At 34.2% G+C, this 20,386-nt stretch overlaps 1 protein-coding gene across 2 annotated transcripts in view; it reads right to left on the bottom strand.

The window, feature by feature from the left end:
• The window catches only part of PLOD2 (procollagen-lysine,2-oxoglutarate 5-dioxygenase 2), a 106,309-nt gene that overhangs the window by 60,103 nt on the left and 25,820 nt on the right, over window positions 1-20,386 (bottom strand). For both annotated transcript variants that reach the window (XM_001371757.4, XM_007502093.3), the window contains exons 2-3: window positions 12,641-12,732; window positions 8,257-8,393 (exon numbers count right to left, since the gene is read on the bottom strand). In XM_001371757.4, the coding sequence (XP_001371794.1) occupies window positions 8,257-8,393; window positions 12,641-12,732 (229 nt within the window). The remainder of the gene's footprint in view (window positions 1-8,256; window positions 8,394-12,640; window positions 12,733-20,386) is intronic.

Genomic DNA, 20,386 nt, shown 5'->3' with positions numbered 1-20,386 from the left:
GTATGCAAGAACTGTTTATTAATGTTCTTCTTATTCTAAACATTTCATATTTTTATATTCACAAAATAAATTAGCAGAACAATGTGACTAAAACACAATCAGTCCTTAACCATAACTTAAATGAAACAGTATTTACCCTACAAATAATAATACATAATCAGGAATGTGTAATGAATAAAATTTAGGGGAGAGGGGGAGACTGAGGCAGGTAGAAATTAGTTTCTCTCTGCAAGGAATATATATTTTTTAGAGGTTTATTAAAGGTTAAAGATTAAGAATATACAAGTATGAAACATGTGCCTAGGCCAGAGGCCTAGACAAAATAACCTCACATCATGGAAGAGACCTCTCTGCTCCAAAAACGGAAGTCCAAAAAAAAGGCCGAGCCCTTCAAAAGCCTTTGCTTAAATATCTTCTCGATCTCGGCCCAGGTGAGATTACAAGGCATTCTGGGGAAGTGGAGCAAAGGCTCATGGGGATTGTAGTCCTGTATTCGAGTCTATTTTTTACATCCCCCCGTGTGATCATTTGTGGAAAAATTAATTTTTCCCCAAAAGGATCATAAAAACATAATAAACTTAAAAGATTACAATAGTGTGAGGATAAGAGAAAAAAGAATAAAACCAATAATTTCTGAACACATTGACAAAAAGCCGTTAGGGGGCAGTCCCCTTTGGCATAAAAGTATACATACAAATAAATGTTCAATCAACCACACCCAAAGTTCAATTTTGTGCAACTTGTGGTCTGGAGGCTTCTTCATGGTGGCTTCTCCAACAGTTCAGTTCTGGATTCAGAGAGGTAGCATCTTCTTCACCTAAAATTCTTCTCAAAAGGAATTTAAACTTTGCAATTTAAATAATGATATTTTTTACATTCCCCCGTGTTGTGGGTGATTGAAAGATTCAGAATCAGTTAGGGATGCATGGCTGAGGTATGAGGTATATGAATCAATTGGCAAGAGATATGCCAGGCTTTCTCACCAAAAAATGAGATCCATTTCCTCTTTGTATCTGGCCATGATCACTGTGAGTAGAAGGCAAATGAATTGAACAAGGTTAACAATTTTTTCATCTTTAAAAATACAGTAGTACTATTCGAGTCTATTTTTTACAAATGACAATTCATTTTGTCTTATGATCATACTAATATAATGAAATGTTGTCCATAACTAATGACTAGGTTCTTTGGGTCTACATGCTTAATTTGCCTTTTCTGTTAGTAAGAAAAAGCCTACTTTCTTTAGTTAAAATTATAGACATTTCAACCAAAAATTACTGCTTTCAGAATTCTTTCACTCTCTATCTCCCATTTAACCTTTAAAAATGCAGACATCCCAGTTACAATGTGAATTGTCTTAGACAAGATATAGTTTTATAGGTGAGAAGTGAGTAGGGAACAAATATTACCTTTGAGGGTTTGGGGATTTTTGTTGTTGTTGTCTAGGATTTTTGTTTGTTTGTTTTGTTTTGTTTTTGGTCCAGACCTATAATTTTATCAGTCAGTGTAGAAAATTCCCAATGAGAAATATTCCTCTACTGATGCTGATCAACAATTTTTCTGTAAGCCATAGACTTGAAATGTTAAGAGGATCATATTCTAGGTCTGGAAGAGACCCCAGAGGTCTTCTTCATCTGATGAACCAGGACCCAGAAGGCTAAGTGATTTTCTCATTAACAAAGCTGAGCTGGGATTTGAATTTGGATCTTATTCCTCCTAGTTCAACATTCTTTCTATGGACTAATATTGTTTGTCTCTGATTGCCTGGGTCACTTAGTGATTAAAACAACAGTTCCAAGATTACTCAGCCAGTTAAGTGTAAAAGAAAGGATTTGAACCTATTACTTTCTGACTCCAAGTTCACTATTCACCACACCATACTAGCTCTTACCTGTACAGTACTATGGATAAAGAATAATGCTTATCACCACTACTGCATAGGAACATGAAACCGACATGCTACAAATTTTCATTATTATATATCCAAAAATATTAAACATGTTTACTTTATATTAAAAGAAAGGTTAAATAACTCTGTATTGCATTAATGAGTTACCAAAAGAAAAATTAGTCTATATGTCTTCAAAAGAGATGAGTAATTTTTAAAAAATGTTTTAACTTTCTAGAATTTATTAACTAAAGATGTTATTAATTAACCTTACAATTTTAGCTAAATGGAAGTTTATTCGATGCCCATAGAGATTAACATTGGCTGACATAGTTGAGAAGCCAGAAACAATGCTGTAATGATACCTCCTAAAGGAAGAAATGCTTTATTTATTATTCTAAGTGACTTAGCCCTGGAAAATTTCAATACTTTCCTACCTTTAAAAGTTATTTTTACATCTTCCAAGGAAAAATAAAGTTAAAACCATCTTAATGGTTTCTGACATATACCAAATAGTCACAGAAATGCCATTTTTTTCCTTTTGCAATCACTGCTTTATATTATATGATCTCATGAATTAAACAATGTAGCCCAAACTGAACTACTATAGGAATTTATTTAGGTTACTATGATTATCTCTCCCTCCATTACTAAAAGAGAAATGTTGTTTCAAAATAATCCTGGGAGTACAGAAAGACTGTATATTGAGAAGATCTTGATTATTTTCACATGAATATTGTAATATATCCATAGTTTTATGATTTAAATTAAGTATTACCACTATTAATATAGAATAAAATCCAATCATCATGAGTTGGCAAAACCAAAAAATCTAATACCTAATACCCTTCTTATGGTGAGTTCATTGAAATCTAATTATTGGGGGCAGATAGGTGGCTTGGTAGACAGAAAGTCAGGTTTAGAGACAAAGAGGTCCTGAGTTCAAATCTAGTATTAGACAATTCATAGCTGTGTGATTATGGGCAAATCATTTAACGCCAACTGCCTAGCCCATACTATTTTCCTTAGAACTGATATTTAGTATTGATTCTAAGAGAGAAGGTGAGGCTGTAAAAAAAATAGTTAAGTGGGCATATTGTCAAGTCCACAAAACCACAATACATACTTAATATGTTCTTTAAAAGATGTATGTAAAGACAAATAATACTTTTTCATTAATAATGTAATTTGAGTATACTTTATCTCCATTTCTTAAAGTTCTTTGATTAACAATAGTTTTGAATTTTCAGTTTAAAATGTCTTTGCTCTGAGCATCACTGTCAAGTAGCTAATGATCTATAGCAATTACTTCTACATAGATTCTCAAATTCTTAGAGCTGGAAGCAACCTTAGAGATCATCGAATCTAAATGTTTATTTTACAAATGAGAAAACTGAGACCCAGAGAGGATAAGTAATTTGCCCAAGTTTAGACAATTAACTAGTGGCAGAGAAAGGTAGGTCTTGTACCTAGGTCTCCTGAGTCATAATCTAGTGATCTTCTAACTATTCCTGGTTGTCTCATTTATATCAGAGTAGATAGTATATATATATTTATATGACACATATATACTTACAATACATGTTTGTGGGTGTATCTATGTTCATGAATTAACCAACAATCATTTATACTTATTCTATGATAAACATTGAGCTAAGTACTGAGTGTACAAAGAAACAAAAAAGTTATAATAATCATCATAATTCATAAAAGAATCTACAGGGATTTTTTTGTAAATGAAATATTTTTAATCACCTCCAATTTTTCTGTTATATAAGTTTCAATTATTTATCTGTTTCTTTAAATAAATTAAATGGAATATACCAGGGTTTGAATAAAAAGTGTTTTTCTCATGACTCTATTAAAATTGAATTGTATTGGTTTATATATGCACCTATATATAAATATAAATCCTAATATATAGTACAAAATTTTTATTCTAATTTTTGTAAAGAGTTCTTGTTAAGGCTCAAAAATAAATCTACAAATGAAAGTGTATACTGTGAGAATATAATAACACTGTTTTAAATTGCTAGACAGCTTTGATTTCAGAAAATCCAAAATTTTGTGTCTGATAGTCTAATACATATATATGTATGTATATGTATATGTGTATATATATATATATATATATATATAATACTACCCAGAAAAGTTTCCTTACTACAGCAAATATATTTGGATATTATGAAATAGTTGTTTTATTAATAGAATGAATAAAAGATATCTCTTATTCCCTCTCTTATGTATATAATACTTTTGAAAAATCATCTGCCTGCCATATGTATATGACATCTTGTTTGTATCTGAAAGAATGCTGAATGAGGCCTGTAGAATTTTACATACAATCTTAAAACCAAATCAAACTAAGTTATCAGTAAGGAGAGCTATTGTATCACAGATCCATGTAATACTTTAAAACACCAAAATTGTATATACCTTGATTCTGTATCCCACTGGTTTTGTGCTCTCTCTGGATAAATACAAATTGTCTTTATATTGTAACTAACACATACTTCCTGAGCACATCATTCCTTGAGCTCTCAGGTACTTGCAACATAGTGTGATTTCAGAATTCCCTAAGTCAGAAGATACTTTACAGTTATAATTTGCCTAGCTTTATGATTGGGCTAATTACTTAATTTAAATTTAAAATGAATTTAATGCCCTAAGTAGCTCTCTCAAACTCTATGGATCTGATGTGAGGGAGAAGACCTCAGATGTCCCCTAGATTGATAAAATCAGAGCCAGGCCAAGATAAAATGCCTATCACACATTCTTCTGTATGTCACTTAGTTGTAATTTATATTCAATCAAGAATAAAACAGAGATTTGGCCAAGTCTGAGGACACTTAAAATTCAAACCTGAGTTCTCCAAACTGATAGGCTTCATGTTGCTATAAAGATCTGGACCCTGAGGAAATCATAGAACTTTAGACATATTGCACTCTGTGAAGATTATATTTGGCTCTCCCCTGATTGTAACAATGAAGGTCTTAGCTCTTCCTTGATTGTGAAGATTAAATTGTAATCCCCTGTCTATTTTTAGATTTTAATCTCCAAAGAGTAAACACAGTTCTGAGTATGGAGATCTACCTATTTTGGATTTTAACCACAAAAAGGAATGATGCAATTAGTAAGTGACCAAGGTAGATTTGAACTCAGGTCTTCTTGACTCCAAGTCCAACACTCTTTACACTGCACTTTGTAACTTTTTATACCAACAAATGAGCATGCATATCCTACACAGAAATACAAAGAAAACATATGCAAGCAATTTTTGGAAGGAAAATGCTAGTAGATGGGGCAGAATCAAGAAAGCCTTCCTGTAGAAATGGTGACTAAGCTGCATTCTGAATGATCAGTATTGAATTAGGCAGAGGTGAGGAGGGAGTACATTCCATTCATATCAGACAGATAATGGGGAAAAAAAAAGTGAAGAAAAGAGATGGAGTGTCATGTGTGAGGAACAAAGAGAAGACCAGTCTCACTGGATTACAGAGCTAGGTGAGAAATATATCACACTGGTTCTCTAATTTCAGTATTTCCAAGGTGGAAACTGCATACAATAATTTAAATGAGAGTTAACTTACAGTCTTAAGAAAGCTGCCTATAGCAGTAAGAAGTTAAATAATATGCTCAAGGCCACCCAGTTTGCCCTGTCTCCAAGACCAGCCCTCCATCTACTCAATAATTCTACCTTTCAATATGCATCATCCAGCTATAGCCACTTAATTGCTGTGTGAATTTGGGTGAGTCACTTCACTCTGTTTGCCTCAGTTTCCTCATGTGTAAAATGACCTCAAGAAGGAAATGATAATCTGCTTCAGTATCTTTGCCAATGAATCTCCAAAACAGGTCATAATGAGTTGGACACAACTGAAAAAATTTCCTAAATACTAAAAAATAAATATATTCATAAAGAATATCTCCTAATAAAGAATGCTATAAAGTAATTTCCTATACTAACTCACAGTCCTACTGAAACACTGTATAGTGATAATGAAAAGTTTGCATAAAATGATAGTGTTTGCAGTAGTAGTGATATGTTTTAAAAAATGATTAAATAAGTATATTCTCTATCTTCAGCTTTTATTAAAATATTTGTTAGAAAAGAATGATCTATTTATTTCAAGGAAGAAAAAGAAATGTAAATTTGTGGAGGCTCTGAAAGACTTTGGGTGACTTTGAGTGTCTTTAAATATTGATGGTAACAGTTCTTTATTATGTCCATTTTCACTTCAAAATGTATGGCAGTCCTTTTCCTTAAATCATATTCTGAAGACTATTATTGTGGAAAATAGTTGGGGTTAGGAGTTCAGGGGGGAAAGAAGCTGTTTCTGAAGTAATAAGTCAAAGACTTAATGTGAAAAAGAAAGAATATATGCATATATATACTTATATATATTCATGTATGCTCTTTAATAGTCTTTTTATACACATATAAAGTAATCTAATGCATGTCAATCAAGCTTCCTGAAACAGAATTATCTGAGTTCTGGGAAATGATAATAGAGAAAAAGTAGGTGGGTAGAATTCTAACAAGGAAAGAGAAGATAGGGAATGGCTCCCTATACTAGTTTCCATTGTTCAGTTGTTTTGGTCATGTTTAGCTCTTTGTGACATCATTTGTGATTTTCTTGACAGATTCTGGAGTGGTTTGTTATTCTCTCCTCAAGTTCATTTTTGTGATAGAAACATGGAGAGAGGTTTTGCAGGACTTGTGGACCAAGATGCAAGAACCAGGATTCCAATGGAATGATTCCAATGGAATGTTCCCAGGAGTGGCAGTTGGGGGTTTGCTGGCCACACTGAGAGAAGAAACTTGGCTTTTGGACTTTGTCTCTGACTGGAAGTTACTCTCTCTACCTGGAGGTTTGCTGCTGGCTGAAAGACCTTTGTGAGGCTGACTTGGTTTCTCTGACTCTGAGTAGTTAAAGTTGACACTGAGAAGAGAAACTTGGCTTTTGGGACTGGGTCTCTGTCTCTCTGGCTCTGAGTAGTGGAAGATGACCAGGGCAGAAGCTTTTGAGTTGGTGGTCTATAAGAGAGTTGAGGACAGGAGAAAAGGAGATATTTTGTACTTTGTTTCTTTCTGGGGTTAAGCTGAGGGACCTGGCTAATTTGTGAAGAAGAAGAAAGAAGATTTTGAACTGCTGTTGCCCTCCATCTCCCTAACTGTCTCAGAGTCACAGTTTGTGACTGGAATACTTCCTCAAACCTTCCTAAAATTATCCCCATAGTTTAGGGAAATCCTCATCCCTCTTACCTTAGTTTCCCATCCTGTTATCCCAATAAACCCCTTGACTTGAAAAAGGAAAGGAAAATAATATCTTTATAGTTTACTCAAGTGGGGAGGGAAGGAGCCAAAGGCTTCAAAAGAAGAACTGGGTGGAGAGGGTTGGAAAAGGGAGGGAGTGAAGTGGGGAGGAGGTTAGGAAATAGATTGATCTATCAGTAGGGATCAGTAGGCAAACCCCAGAGTATCCTCCAGTATCTATCTAGAGCAGTATTCTCTGTGTACCAGAATCCCTGTGTGTTGGCATCCCTCAGCATTTTTCTGTTCTACCTCCATTACTAATAAGCAGGTTTAGGTTACATGTAGCAGCTCTCTCAAGTCAAAAGCCAGAGAACAGTTTACCTCTCCATTTCAACAAGTAACAGTTTTTTTACAGATAAGGAAACTGAGGCAAGCAGAGTTAAGTGACTTACCCAAGATTACACAGCTAGTAAGTGTTTGCATTCAGACTTGAACTCATGAAGATAAGTTTTCCTGATTCCAAGCCCCGTACTCTATCTACTGTGCCTCCCAACTACCCTGCACTAGCCCCTGGAAGGTGTTAGCTAGCACAAAACATCAATTTCACCTTCCAGACCATAGGAATGATAAGGGAGAGTCAACAATGTAAAACTAAGTAATGAATAGCTTGCAGAATACCACTACACTATTCTCCTCCCATGTGTACATAGATTTAATTCCCTATGCTGCAGCTTGTATATTTAGATTTCTTTTAATAAGACAGTTCTCCCCCATTGTGAATGGTATAGAATATTGTTAAGATTAATAACATATATATTCAACAATAGTAGAGGAACCTACAGAGACTTTTCCTAAATCTCTGAAGCAAAATCAGAAAAGATAATTGAAATAGCATCAATTCACACAACATTTCATAAGGAGGCTCCTGTCAAACTTTTTCTCATGATGATTTTAATAACTGAGTAAATGTTTTATTTTATACTGCTAATATAGCAATTTAAAACAAATAAAAGCAAAATGTAAACTATTAAGATCTTGCAACATTCTTATATCCTTTAAGTATTTTACACAAAGTAAGAAGGATGAAAATAACACAGATTTTTCCTACCATTGAGTAAAAAACACAATCAAATCTTCTTGATCAGCATAACTTCCCATTGCTTCTTTCAGTAATCTTACTTTTTGGCCCCCACCAATAGTGTTTGCCTTGTCTCCACCTTTCCATTCTTCTCCTTTACCGAGAACCTATGAACAAAATCAACATGGTATTGCAGAACTACAAGAAAAACAAAAGAGTAATATTTGTAAAGGAAACCCAAACTATCAATCATTCTAATGATAAAAGACAAAGAACTTCATATTCTTTAACATTAGTCTTTGAAGTCTTGCTATTAAAAAGCCATTTCCATTTAAATGTTAATACATTAATGAGATGAAATACTATAATGGAATTAAATATGTAATAATTACAACAAAATAATAATGGAGATAAATATGAGGGATACAGAGACATCTGGGAAAACATTCATAATTTATAATGGGGTTAGGAGATGGAGGAAGCAGACAAAGAAGGTTGGAGGACATACAAAATGGAGCATACTATCTAAGAATAAAGCAATGAGGATGAATGGAAAAAATGAAGAATTTGATTAAGAACATAGTGGAAATGTCTGAAAAAAATGTTAGGATCTTTTGGATGTTGAAATTAATATTTACCAAGTCAAATTTAGCTAACTACATGGATGTTTAATTTTAATTTTAAAATATAATATTTAAATTTTAAAGACCATTCCTAACAACATTTTGGGGAAAATTAGAGCATTTAAAAGTTTGAAGAAATAGCTCAAAAGTTATATTCTACTCTAGATGTACATTAGTACGGATAAAGGATTAAAAAAAAGAAAATGAAAAAAAACATTGACCATATTTTCTCCAATTAGGTATAAAATCTGGATAAAAGCAAAGCCACTTTGGGGCCTTAAGTTATTTTCCTGCTGACCTAAAATGGATTGTTCAGGTTATAATTGAGGCCATCAAACAAAATCCCATTCTTCTCTCCTTATAAATCTTAACCACAGCCTTCAAAAGCTTAGTGAAATTTTATTGCTGAAAAGGAATTGCTCAGCCAAGAGGAATCATTTGCTGCTGGTTCTGTTTGTTCCCTATTTCATCAATTGACCAGGTTTCTGCTCTAGAAGAGCAACTTCCACAATGGGAGGTAATGAGCCCCTAACTTGTTTGACCAAGGGAAAAAATAATCCCAGATTTCAAACTAAACTTGGAGATTTTTTTTCCAAAAAAACGGGAAACCAAAAGAAAAAACCATTATGTTAATTCATCTTTCCTAGCACAATGTTGTTGTTGTTTTTTAATACAGTGGGTAATTAATAAACAGTTGATAAGTGAACCACTGAGTGGATTCTAATAAGTAATGGGGAAATAAACAAATTGTACCATAACAAAAGCAATAGGAACAAAGACCAGTGACTTTATATCTAGCTTCAATCAATGTGTGGCCCTGTAACTAGCAGGAAAATTTCTTTTTCCTCATCCTCACTTGAATAATGTTTACAATATATTCTATTTAATAAATCTCCAGTTTAGAGCTCATGGTGATTATGAGCACCACTGATAAACCCTGTATATTTCTCAGGTCCCAAATCCCCTTTCTTTGACTTATCGCCCTTTACTTACCTATTATCCCCACTCAGTAATCTCCTTTAATTCTGGGAAGCAACATAATATATTGGAAAAGCTACTGCATTCGGAGTCTGAGGACCTAAGCTCTATTCCCATATCAGTCAGGAACTATGTGAATTGGAGCAAGTTCCTTGACATTTTCTGAGCTGGCTTGTTCATTTGTAAGCTAAAGGCACTGAGATAGATGACCTCCAAGGTACTTTGTATTTCTAATCTATGGTTCTAGGTTAATGGAATAAGTAGAACTAGAATTCAGATCTTCTGATTCCTAGGATAGTAATGTTTTCTCTATACCACACTCCCCAGCTCCTATCACTAGCATCAATTTATTCAACTAGTTGTATTTGATTATTTAGACTGCAAAATGCATCCCCCAAAGAAATAATATTATAAAATGGCTATACAAATATCTGCCTACTTAGACCACAATGTAGCTAAAATACTGAATAACTAAGAGAAAAATGTGGCTCCAATCTAATTCAGCATTGGGAAACTCACAGAGCAGACAAATTAATATCTCTATCTCTTTGAAACAGGATACAATCTGAAAATTTATAAAATATATATGAATAGATCTATTTACACATGTGTGTATCTATATGGGTGCACAGAGGATACAATGCGCAAGTAGTAAGGTAGGTGACTTATTATTTGATAATTTTTGTTCTACAAAGTTTGTACTGTATTATAATGAGAAGACTTAGGAGGTGAAATCACAGGTAAGGGAAGGAGAAGAATCTTGAAGATTCCAGATCATTACCTTTGGAGTATACACATCATTATTAGAAGGACTGAGGAAATTTGGGGCATGAAATATAAAAAAAAAAGTGTCCATTTTCATGAACTAGTGGACTTTTATACATACTTGCTTCAGTCTAGAGAGAATGTATCACCTTCTAAGTAGAAAGTACATAACAACATAATAATGTGTGTGTATAAATATGCATATGGATATATAGAGAGGTAATGTGGTATAGTGGATAGAAAGGCAAGAAGACATGGATTCAAATGCTGTCATGAATACAGACTAGTTATATGACTCCTAGGATAATTTCTTAAACACTCAAAATCTCTCTGGAACTCTAAGTTGCACTAGTAGAAGGAATTTCCCTAAATTAGTTTACTATCTAGTAAATTAACAAGTTCAGTCCCTTCCATTCTCACACATATATATGTATATATGTGTGTGTGTGTGTGTGTGTGTATGTGTGTGTGTGTGTGTGTGAGAGAGAGAGATATGTATATAAAAATACATTTGTGTTGTATTTATGTGTCATATATGTGTTATATTGTTAGGGTTAAATTAGGAATTTTGACAAAATAAAAGAGCAACTTTTAATAACTTAAGTTTAAGTGTGAATATAGTAGAATTATAAGTTAATATGATTCCTTTAAGCCAGAGAAAAGAAAACTTCTAGCAGCTTTTAACAATTAACAATTTAGTTTTATTAAAATAAAGATAGTAAAATAAAATAGTAAAATTAATATAGTAAAAGAGGGAAATATAGGAAACAGGTAGAGAAAGAAATTTTTCTAATGTCTATACTAGTTATCCTATAACTATCTATAACTGCCCATAATTACCATAAAAAACTGTCTATAAATATCACTAAAAACAATCCACCCAATCAAGACCAAGCCAATCAGTGTTTAATCCAACCCCAATTAAGTCTGTCAATGATGACCAGCCACATTCCAAAAAGTTGAAGGAAGGGGAAAAATCTAGCAGCCCAAACCAAAAGCCAAAAGGGAAAAAGCCCTCTAAAGGCAAAAGCCAAAAGCCCTCTCAGTAAGCTCAGACCTGCCTTTATATTCCAGCAACTAAACACCAACCATCAACTAATCACCAACCCACAGCACCAGCAACCAATCCTCAATTACCAACTCATCTAGCAGTCAACTTCCTGCAACTGCCAACACCTGTCAGTAACTGACAGGCTGCAACTGTCAGCAACTGAAAGGTCAACCAACTGACTCTGGGTCCATTTTATAAACTTCCTCTACCTCACTTCCTGTCTCTATTGGTTCTGCCTTCCTGCCTTTATGATTTCTCCTTCCTGTCTCTATGGTTTCTACTTCCTGTCCCTGTGGACTGATTAATCTCTACACATCTCTACTGTAAGAGGATCTTCAGGTCCCCCATTAAATTAGAGAAAAGGAACAAGAATTCCTTTTTACAATATGTATATATGTAAACATATTTAAACACATTACTGACTTCCCACAAGTGACAAAAATCCATTTCCTACACCATTATGAGACTTTTAAAATACAACAATATCAGACACATAATTTTCCTTGCCATTATGTTTGCAATTCTAAATTATGGTTAATGGCCAATAAATCAATAAACATTTAAGTGTCTAACAAAAAAGACAGTCCCTTCCCTCAAAGAACTTGCAATCTAACTGAGGAAGATAACACACAAAAGAAAGCTGAAAGAGAGAGGGAGAGCTGAGTGTATCAAAGAATTATTAAATCAGGTATTCATGAATAAAGAAAAAATGGAAAACATTAGAGGCATGAAAAATTATTTCAAGTAAAAGCCTCAAATAGCATAGCCCTAATTCATAATCTTAATAAAAAATAATACAATTAGCAATTAGTTAGAGCTGCTATTGTGTACAAGCCTCTATACTAGGAGTTTCAAGTTTATTTTTTTAAAGATTGTACACTAACCAATAACAGCTAATGTTTGTTTTCTTTGGTTCTCAGTTATTTTTATCTTATAGAAACATTTAAGTAAGGTATAGTTTTCCAACATTTTCCACAAATTAAAGAGGATACATTACCTTCACAGTATAATTGAAGTACTTGGCTGATTGCATAAATCGATGATATCCATCGGTTTCTTGGGTTGCTACAGTTAGGACTAATAATTTATCTGAAAATATAGAACATGACATCATCAGAAAGGGTGCTGAGCTGCTAAACAAAATATATATATTGCATTGTTTATTACAAATTAAAATTGATCGACACATGTAAAACCCAGTGGAATTGCTTGTTGGCAATTGGTTGTTGGGGTGGGGGAAGGGGAGGGAAAGAACATGAATCATTTAGCCATGGAAAAATACTCAAAATTAATTAAATAATTTGTTTCAATCACAAAAACAAAAAATTAAAATTGATCACACTGGAGTCATCAAAGTGCCATGGATTGAGAATTGGACTAAGACAAAGGACAACATTACATTGGAAAATACCTGTGAACAAAATGCAAATTGTTCCAAATAGTTCCAGACAGTTCCAAAATAACAGTGTAAATTATAGTTTAATTTAATTTTGCTACTTGATAAAATGAATCTTTTTTTTAATAAAAAAGCATAAATACTGGACCTGTCACCAATACTGGAGAGCAACTAAGCAGCTAGGTGCTTCCCTAACTATGCTTCAAGCATAACATTTTAATCACTAAGTCTTAGAACTTATTTTGTGATGAATATAAATTCCCTCTGCTATGTTCAGAATGCTGAGGGGGTTTCCATAACTAAAATCACAGATCCTATGTAATCCCCCAAAAGACATATATGCAACACACACACACATATAACTAAATCATGCCCCTTGACTGTAGCCCCAGAAGAAATAATCCAATGATACCCCACTACTTTCCCTTATCTGAATTGACTCCAGGTTCAAGAATTTCTAGTTAGCCCATATATAAATAAACACACACACAAATGCCTCCTAATTAAAAAACAAAAAATCTGGGATTACGTTAGTATAGAAAATTCTTCTGTAAGAACCATCTTCACCAATGTGTATCCAAAGTGCATAACAATCTATGAAGGGAAACATGAGTTGTAGGGAATTGTTTCAGACAATGAAGTTTAGTGAATTCCCCAGTGCACACACCCAAAGTAAGTGTCACAAGGAACAATGTGGACTCATTCCCTCTTGGTTCCAGATCCAGTAGTCTACCCACTAATGTATACTGTCTTTATCTATATACTGTGCACATATATGTCAATAATAATAATAATGATAACACTAATAATACTATAAATGCATTAAATATATATTTATTATATTAAAATACTGTTAACTCCCTCCTCCTGGCCTCCTTCTCCCCTCATTAGAAAAAAAATATGTTTATATAAACCATTTCTTACTACTTTCTATTTGTCAACAGATTTTGCTCTTTTGTATCTTATATATACTGAAAGTATAAGAAAATAAAGGGGGGCTTCTGGGTAGCTCAGTGGATTGAGAGCCAGGCCTAGAGACAGGAGGTCCTAGGCTCAAATCTGGCCTCAGACACTTCCTAGCTGGCATGTCTCTTAACCCCCATTGCCTAGCTCTTACTCCTCTTCTGCCTTAGAACCAGTACTTACCTTCTGGCTTAGAACCAATATATTGGTTCTAAGCCAGAAGGTAAGGGTTTAAAAAAAAAAAAGAAAAGAAAAGAAAGGCAATTCAGACAACCAAGCTATTTTAATGGGATATGAAAAAAAAAACAGTTTCCCTCCAAAATATAAATACTATCAGTTCAGCTGAAAATTTCAGTGGAAATCAGTACTTTTCCACTGGACCATTTCAAAGGACTTTAAATTATTAATAAAAACAACTCAAAAGAAAATTTTTGTTTTCTGGAGATAGTCAAGCTCAGAGAAAAAATTCTAAAGTCATATTTTCATATGAGCACTATTCTAAAAAGGCAATTCATAACTGATGAATTCAATGATTAATAATTGATTTTTCTTCATAAATTATAGATTTCAAGATGAGCAATACTGTATTTTCTCTAGCAAAAGTAGTATATTATTTTGATTGGAAATTCTAAAATAAAAAATTTTCACCCTGTAAATGTCAAATGTATTTCAGAGCTGGATGACTTTCTTATTGAATATTCCCTTCATCTTGGGAATTAGCAGTAACCGCAGACATTGAGTAGACACATCTTTACACCTACCATTTTTGCCAAAAGGCCAAAATTAAAGATTTCATCATCACTAAGAGGCATAGCAATGTTGACTAGACAATGTTACCCAACCAAATGACTCAGAAAGCAAAGAAAAAAACTAAGTTACTCTGACAGAGTGTCTAGAATTCTATTGCAATTAGGAACCTTCCTATTTTTTTGTAAACCAATAGACATGATTCTGTGGAAAATAAAAACATGCATTTTTTGAAGGCTATTATTATACATTGCCATCTGCTTTTATTTATGTCTCTATTTAGTCTAATTATCATAACATGAAATGAACTTCCCAACTTTGTATGTTAGCTGAAGGAAAAATCCTTGACTGATGTGTAATATTTAACTTACTAGAAAATCTAGTTCATAACCTCTTGTTGCCCAAAGCAAGAGTCCAAATTAGTAAAAGTCTTTGACCCCATCCATAGATCCCTACTTCACTTGAATTAGGTGAAGAGCCAGATCCAACACAAATCACTTCCAGGGGCTATAATTGCACATAATTTTACTCTAATCTTCTAGCATGAGTCATATAGAAAGAAACAAATAGTGAAAAAATGTCATGTAGTGATAGCAATGCTTTCCCCTCCAAATAATATCCTAGCATCATTATAACCTTCCAAAGCTAGAATTAAAGTTGGAAATAAGGTAGATGGTGAAAGAAATTGTTCTTTATCAAATGCTGAACAACTGTATGAATCTTTGTCTCACAGATGAGATTTAGAAGACTCTCCTTGGAGAGAAGCAGCATGTGAGTACTGATGGTAATGGTTATAGGATCTGGCATGTGCTGTCAGAAATAAGTACTGATTTGGTTTCTTGTCATTTATTGGTTTTTCTTTGTTGCAAGAGAGGGCTCCATAGTGGACAGGCAAAAATAAAACCTTTTCTTTTCTAACTGTATTTCACCAGCTTGATTTCCATCCGGCAAAAACAGAGATTTTGAAAGTTGTGTTTTAATCAACAAAGTACTTTGTTTTCAAAGATCAAAGAACCATTGATATAGAGGGGAAAGATATTTTAATAAAGTCCAAATTCCTCATTTTTAAAAGTTTCTCCTTTTAATATGAATTCAACTATCTATAAATATGAATATTTCCACATATGAAAAAAAGGATTTCATACAGCTTGTTTTTTAAAAGTATGTATTAATTAAACACAAAATGACTAACATTGCCCTACTTGTTGGCAGACCTTCTGAACTTCTGCTGGCTCTCTTCTGTATGTTGTTTTGCATGTCTTATCCATACCATTTTATTCCTTTCTTCTTTTCTTGCACCCTTCCCCCCACCTCCGTTGTCAAAATATAAAAAAGGCAAACTCTCCAACAAATAATGAAGCATAGTAAATTCATACTTTAACTCTATTTAAAAATCGATGTCTCATTCTACATCTCTCTCTCCATCACTTCTCTGCTGAACAGTGAGGTATCAAAATCAGGTCCTCTGCTTCCAAATTTGGAATTATTTCTCCTATGGCACATTGCCTCTAGAAATGGGAAAATCAATATGGAAGGAACTATGGCCAAATTCATTCTTTGACTAAACTTAATGAAGTCATTAAAAAAAAATACCATGTTTTCATAAGTAAGTATCAATGTTGTGAAGTGGAAAGGGGGAAAGATATAGAATCAGAGGACATGGTTTAGAAGGTTAGAATTTCATCCAGCTCTGCCCTTGTGGAAAGGAAATAAGACTGACAGTTTCTGGGGGAAGGGGCCAACTGGGAGTGGCGGTTGGGTCTTGTGACTAGCACTTCCTTCCTGCTGTGTGGAACTTGCTTCCGGGTGTTAGAGGAGGTAGCCCAGTCTGGTGTGTGTGCCGCCTCTTTCTTGGTTCAGCCTGAAGATTAAAGTCCAATCTCTTCTGAAGGTTAGAACTGTGCTTGTTTGCTTTCTGTCTACTGTTAAGATTTTTAAAAAAGACAAAACTGGATTGATATAGAGTAGACAGGTGTGGGAGAACCCTCTGCCAGCCTCTGGCCTGGCCTCAGGTCTGAAGCTGAGAAAAAACTCCAATCCCAATTGGTTATTAAACTTTATATTATTTGAATTCGCAGTCAGCTAAGTGGACTATCTTTTCTGGTCATAGAGGGAGCTGAACTTCAGTTCAGTCATTCAAAGACAAAGAGACCTCATTGGACCCCTGCTGTTTCCTCTCAGCAGGGGGCATCTCCCTCCCTTGCCTCACCAGGCAGTATACCCTCTCTCCTCCATACCCTGCTACAAACCTCCCATTATCCCCTGTTTTCCAATCTTCCTATTTCCTTTCCCAATAAATATTACACCCTTTCCTATCTATGTGACTTCTCTATATCTCAGCTTCCTTGGGAAGAAAAATGGTTCCATTATGCTCACTGTTACAAGGTATTTTTTTACAGAGATAGATAGAAGCAAAAGAAAATAAATGTTTCCTAGTTGAAAAAGAAAATGAAAGAAGTTAGTCTAGGTCTTTGGTCTCTTTCAGTTCTCAATTGATACTCCTATGATAAAAAGTATCTGTAGATTCAAAGGGCTTGAATATACATTTGTCAATGGAAATAACTATGGAGGAAAGAAATTCCATATTTTAGTCACTCAATATTTGGTAGATATTAGTAATTCTCAGAGTAAGGAAGGAGGTGGTTCCCTAAAAAGCCACAAAAGTACAAAAAACCCCAGCTTCTATGTTTCAAGTTAAATTGTTGGTTTACAAAAATGTCTTTTTGAAGGGCTATACTTCTACTTCAAATGCATAGGCAAAAAAACTATCTTCTTGCCTGTTATATGTCTGCAGAAACACTGAAAGAATGTACCAAATTACAGTTATTCCAGAGGACACACAACCAAATAATCATTAAACAGCCATGTGAATCATTCCACTTAATATCTTACTTCCTAAGCTAACAAGTCACTCATCTTATCACTAGGGAAAAATACTTAGCTTGTTAGTTTCTGGAAATCATTATCTGATGTAATAAAATCATGTTTATATACCAAAAATCTCCTTGAGACTAGGGACTCTTTCACTTTCTTTTGCCTCCTTTTATCTTAGCACAGTGCCTGGCAGATAATGTGCACTTAATAAATACTGACCAACAACTGAAAATATACTCTTCAATTATTTTTCCTTTACTTTCCTACTTATTTTTTCAAACGAGAGTGCTATATACTATGATAGCCATATGAATGCCTCACTAAAAATTTCCTTGGGTTTCAATTTGCTTTCAAATAATGTTGCTAAAGTACTAATGATTAATTATAAAACAGCAAGTATTTATGAATCCAGAGAAAATTTGATAATTCTTCTTGCTTCAGAACCCACCCACCTATTAAAAGTTCATAAAATCTCATGTTCGGATGGCCCTTTGAGTCAATAGTCAATAGCAAGTAGCTATTTCATTCTTCAGGTTTTAGGTTTTCCTTGGAAAAGATACTAGAGTGGCTTGCCTTTTCCTTCTCCAGATGAGAAAACTAAGACAAATAGGGCTAAGTGACTTGCGCAGCATCATAAAATTGGGAAGTTTATATATACATCCTACATACCTATATAGATATCAGTCTGTTTTTTTTAGTAATTTAGTAATTTTTAGTAATTTGGAGTAATGCAAGTAAAATAAGAAATCTCCAAGACCAGGAAGATTGATTTAACAAAACTGATTTGTCTTCCAAAAGATAATTCTGCATATATTTGAAAAGTATTATAACTTTGCTTAATATCCTCTTCTTTAGGCTAAATATCCCTAATTAATTTGACTGTTCTTCACATGACAATTTCCACATTCTTCAGCAATCTAGTTTCTCCTACCTTCTTTTCTCCCAACTCCTTCACATAGCCCAGTTCTTTAATATTGCTCCTAGGAATGTACATGCTTCTGCAAATGTTACCTTAATTGGAATGGGTATAGTTGTATTGCCTCCATTTTTATGTGCACTGAATTAAGGCAGTTGTTTCATCAAATTCAATCTTCAGGATATGTCAAAGAAGCTAGTTCACACTCAGGACCAATTTGATGAAATACATGTCACCACCACCCTCACTAAATAAACAATAGTGTCTCCCTATCACCTCCAGGACCAAAAATAAAATGTTCTACTTGGCATTCAAAACCCTTCCTAACTTGGCCCCCTGCTACCTTTCCCATGTTCTTATACCTTACTCCTCAATCTGTTTTGGTTGTGTTTTTTTTTAGCCTCCTGGCTGTTCTAATTTGAATAAAACAATATATGTCACAGCTCCAGGCATTTTTTTCTGGTTGTCCTCAATGCCTAGAATTTTTTTCCCCTCTACCTACTGACTTTACTGACTTTCTTTAAGTTCCAACTAAAAGACCATTTTTTTATGGGATGGTTTTCCTAATCCTTCTAATTCTTAATTCTAATGCTTCCCCTCTATTGATTTCCCCCCTACATATATCTTGCTTTGTAACTATCTGTTTTCATGTTGTCTCCCCCTTTTGCCTTTTTATTGTATATCAGGGTCTTGTCTAACAAATATAGGCCCTTAAAAGATGTTTGAGTAACTATTAATCGACCCAACCTGTCACCAAGACATCTAGAGCAAAACTGCTTTATAGAAGACACAGAAAAGCCATTCTAGACCTAGAGTCCAAAGGGGTTTCAAGACTTGTTCCACTGTTGTCTTTAACAGGAAATTCATAGAACACATATTAAGTACACAGAATGTACAGAACACTATTCTAAGAAGTACGATGTTTAAATAAAACATGTCCCTTCCCTCAAGGAGTTTATATTTTAACAATACAGGTAAGGCCTAGAGTCAAATTTTTATATCTGTCAATTTTACTGTGTTATAGCACTTTCCATACATCTTAGACAACTTTAAAGAACTGGGAAACCTGTCAGAACAGGTTTAAAAAGCATTTGAAGGAATCTTGTACGCAGGAAGAATTAGATTTGTTGCCATAGACCTAGAGCACAGAAAAAGAACATCAAAAAACTACTCCTGGGAGGAGCTAAGCCACAGAACTGTGCCCTCTCTTGGAGATGATATATTTTCATCTTCACACCCTACATTTACTACCTGGCTGATGACTTTCACACCCTTGCCTACTTTTAACATCTTCCTGGGTGAACAGGAAGGATGCTATCAATGGACTGACTTAGATTTCTACCCATCAATTTTGTGACTTTCCAGGAATTAACTCCCTTATATGGTTTTCCCTATTAGAATGTAAAGTTCTTGAGGGCAGGGACTGCCTTCCTTTTGGATTTGTACACCCCCACCTTCTAAAAGGAGGATGCAGAGAAAGGCAAATTTAGGCATGATATAAAAAGGTGAGAGGCAGCATGATGCAGCTGATACAGAAGCTAGGATCTCTTGGGTTCAGGTCTTACCTCTGATATACATTTGGCTTGTGGCCTTGGACAAAAGCCTTAGGTTCTCAGATGTTCTAAGCAACTCTCAATGTACAAATTGCCAAGAACTATACCTACCTGAGTAGAAAAATGCCTCATAAAGAGCTTCCTAAACCACTGAAATTCCAGAACAGTCTTTATCCCTGTGTGTTTGATATATTTTGTTTCATTTGTAGTGGGGTCAAATTATATGAATTTTCATAGTGTTACAAGGGAATCACTTTAAAAGACTGATATATATTAATTTAAGGTCGCCAAGGA

Source organism: Monodelphis domestica, chromosome 8, assembly GCF_027887165.1.
Source record: "Monodelphis domestica isolate mMonDom1 chromosome 8, mMonDom1.pri, whole genome shotgun sequence".
Taxonomy (NCBI): domain Eukaryota; kingdom Metazoa; phylum Chordata; class Mammalia; order Didelphimorphia; family Didelphidae; genus Monodelphis; species Monodelphis domestica.
This window is presented reverse-complemented; position numbering and strand designations above follow the sequence as displayed.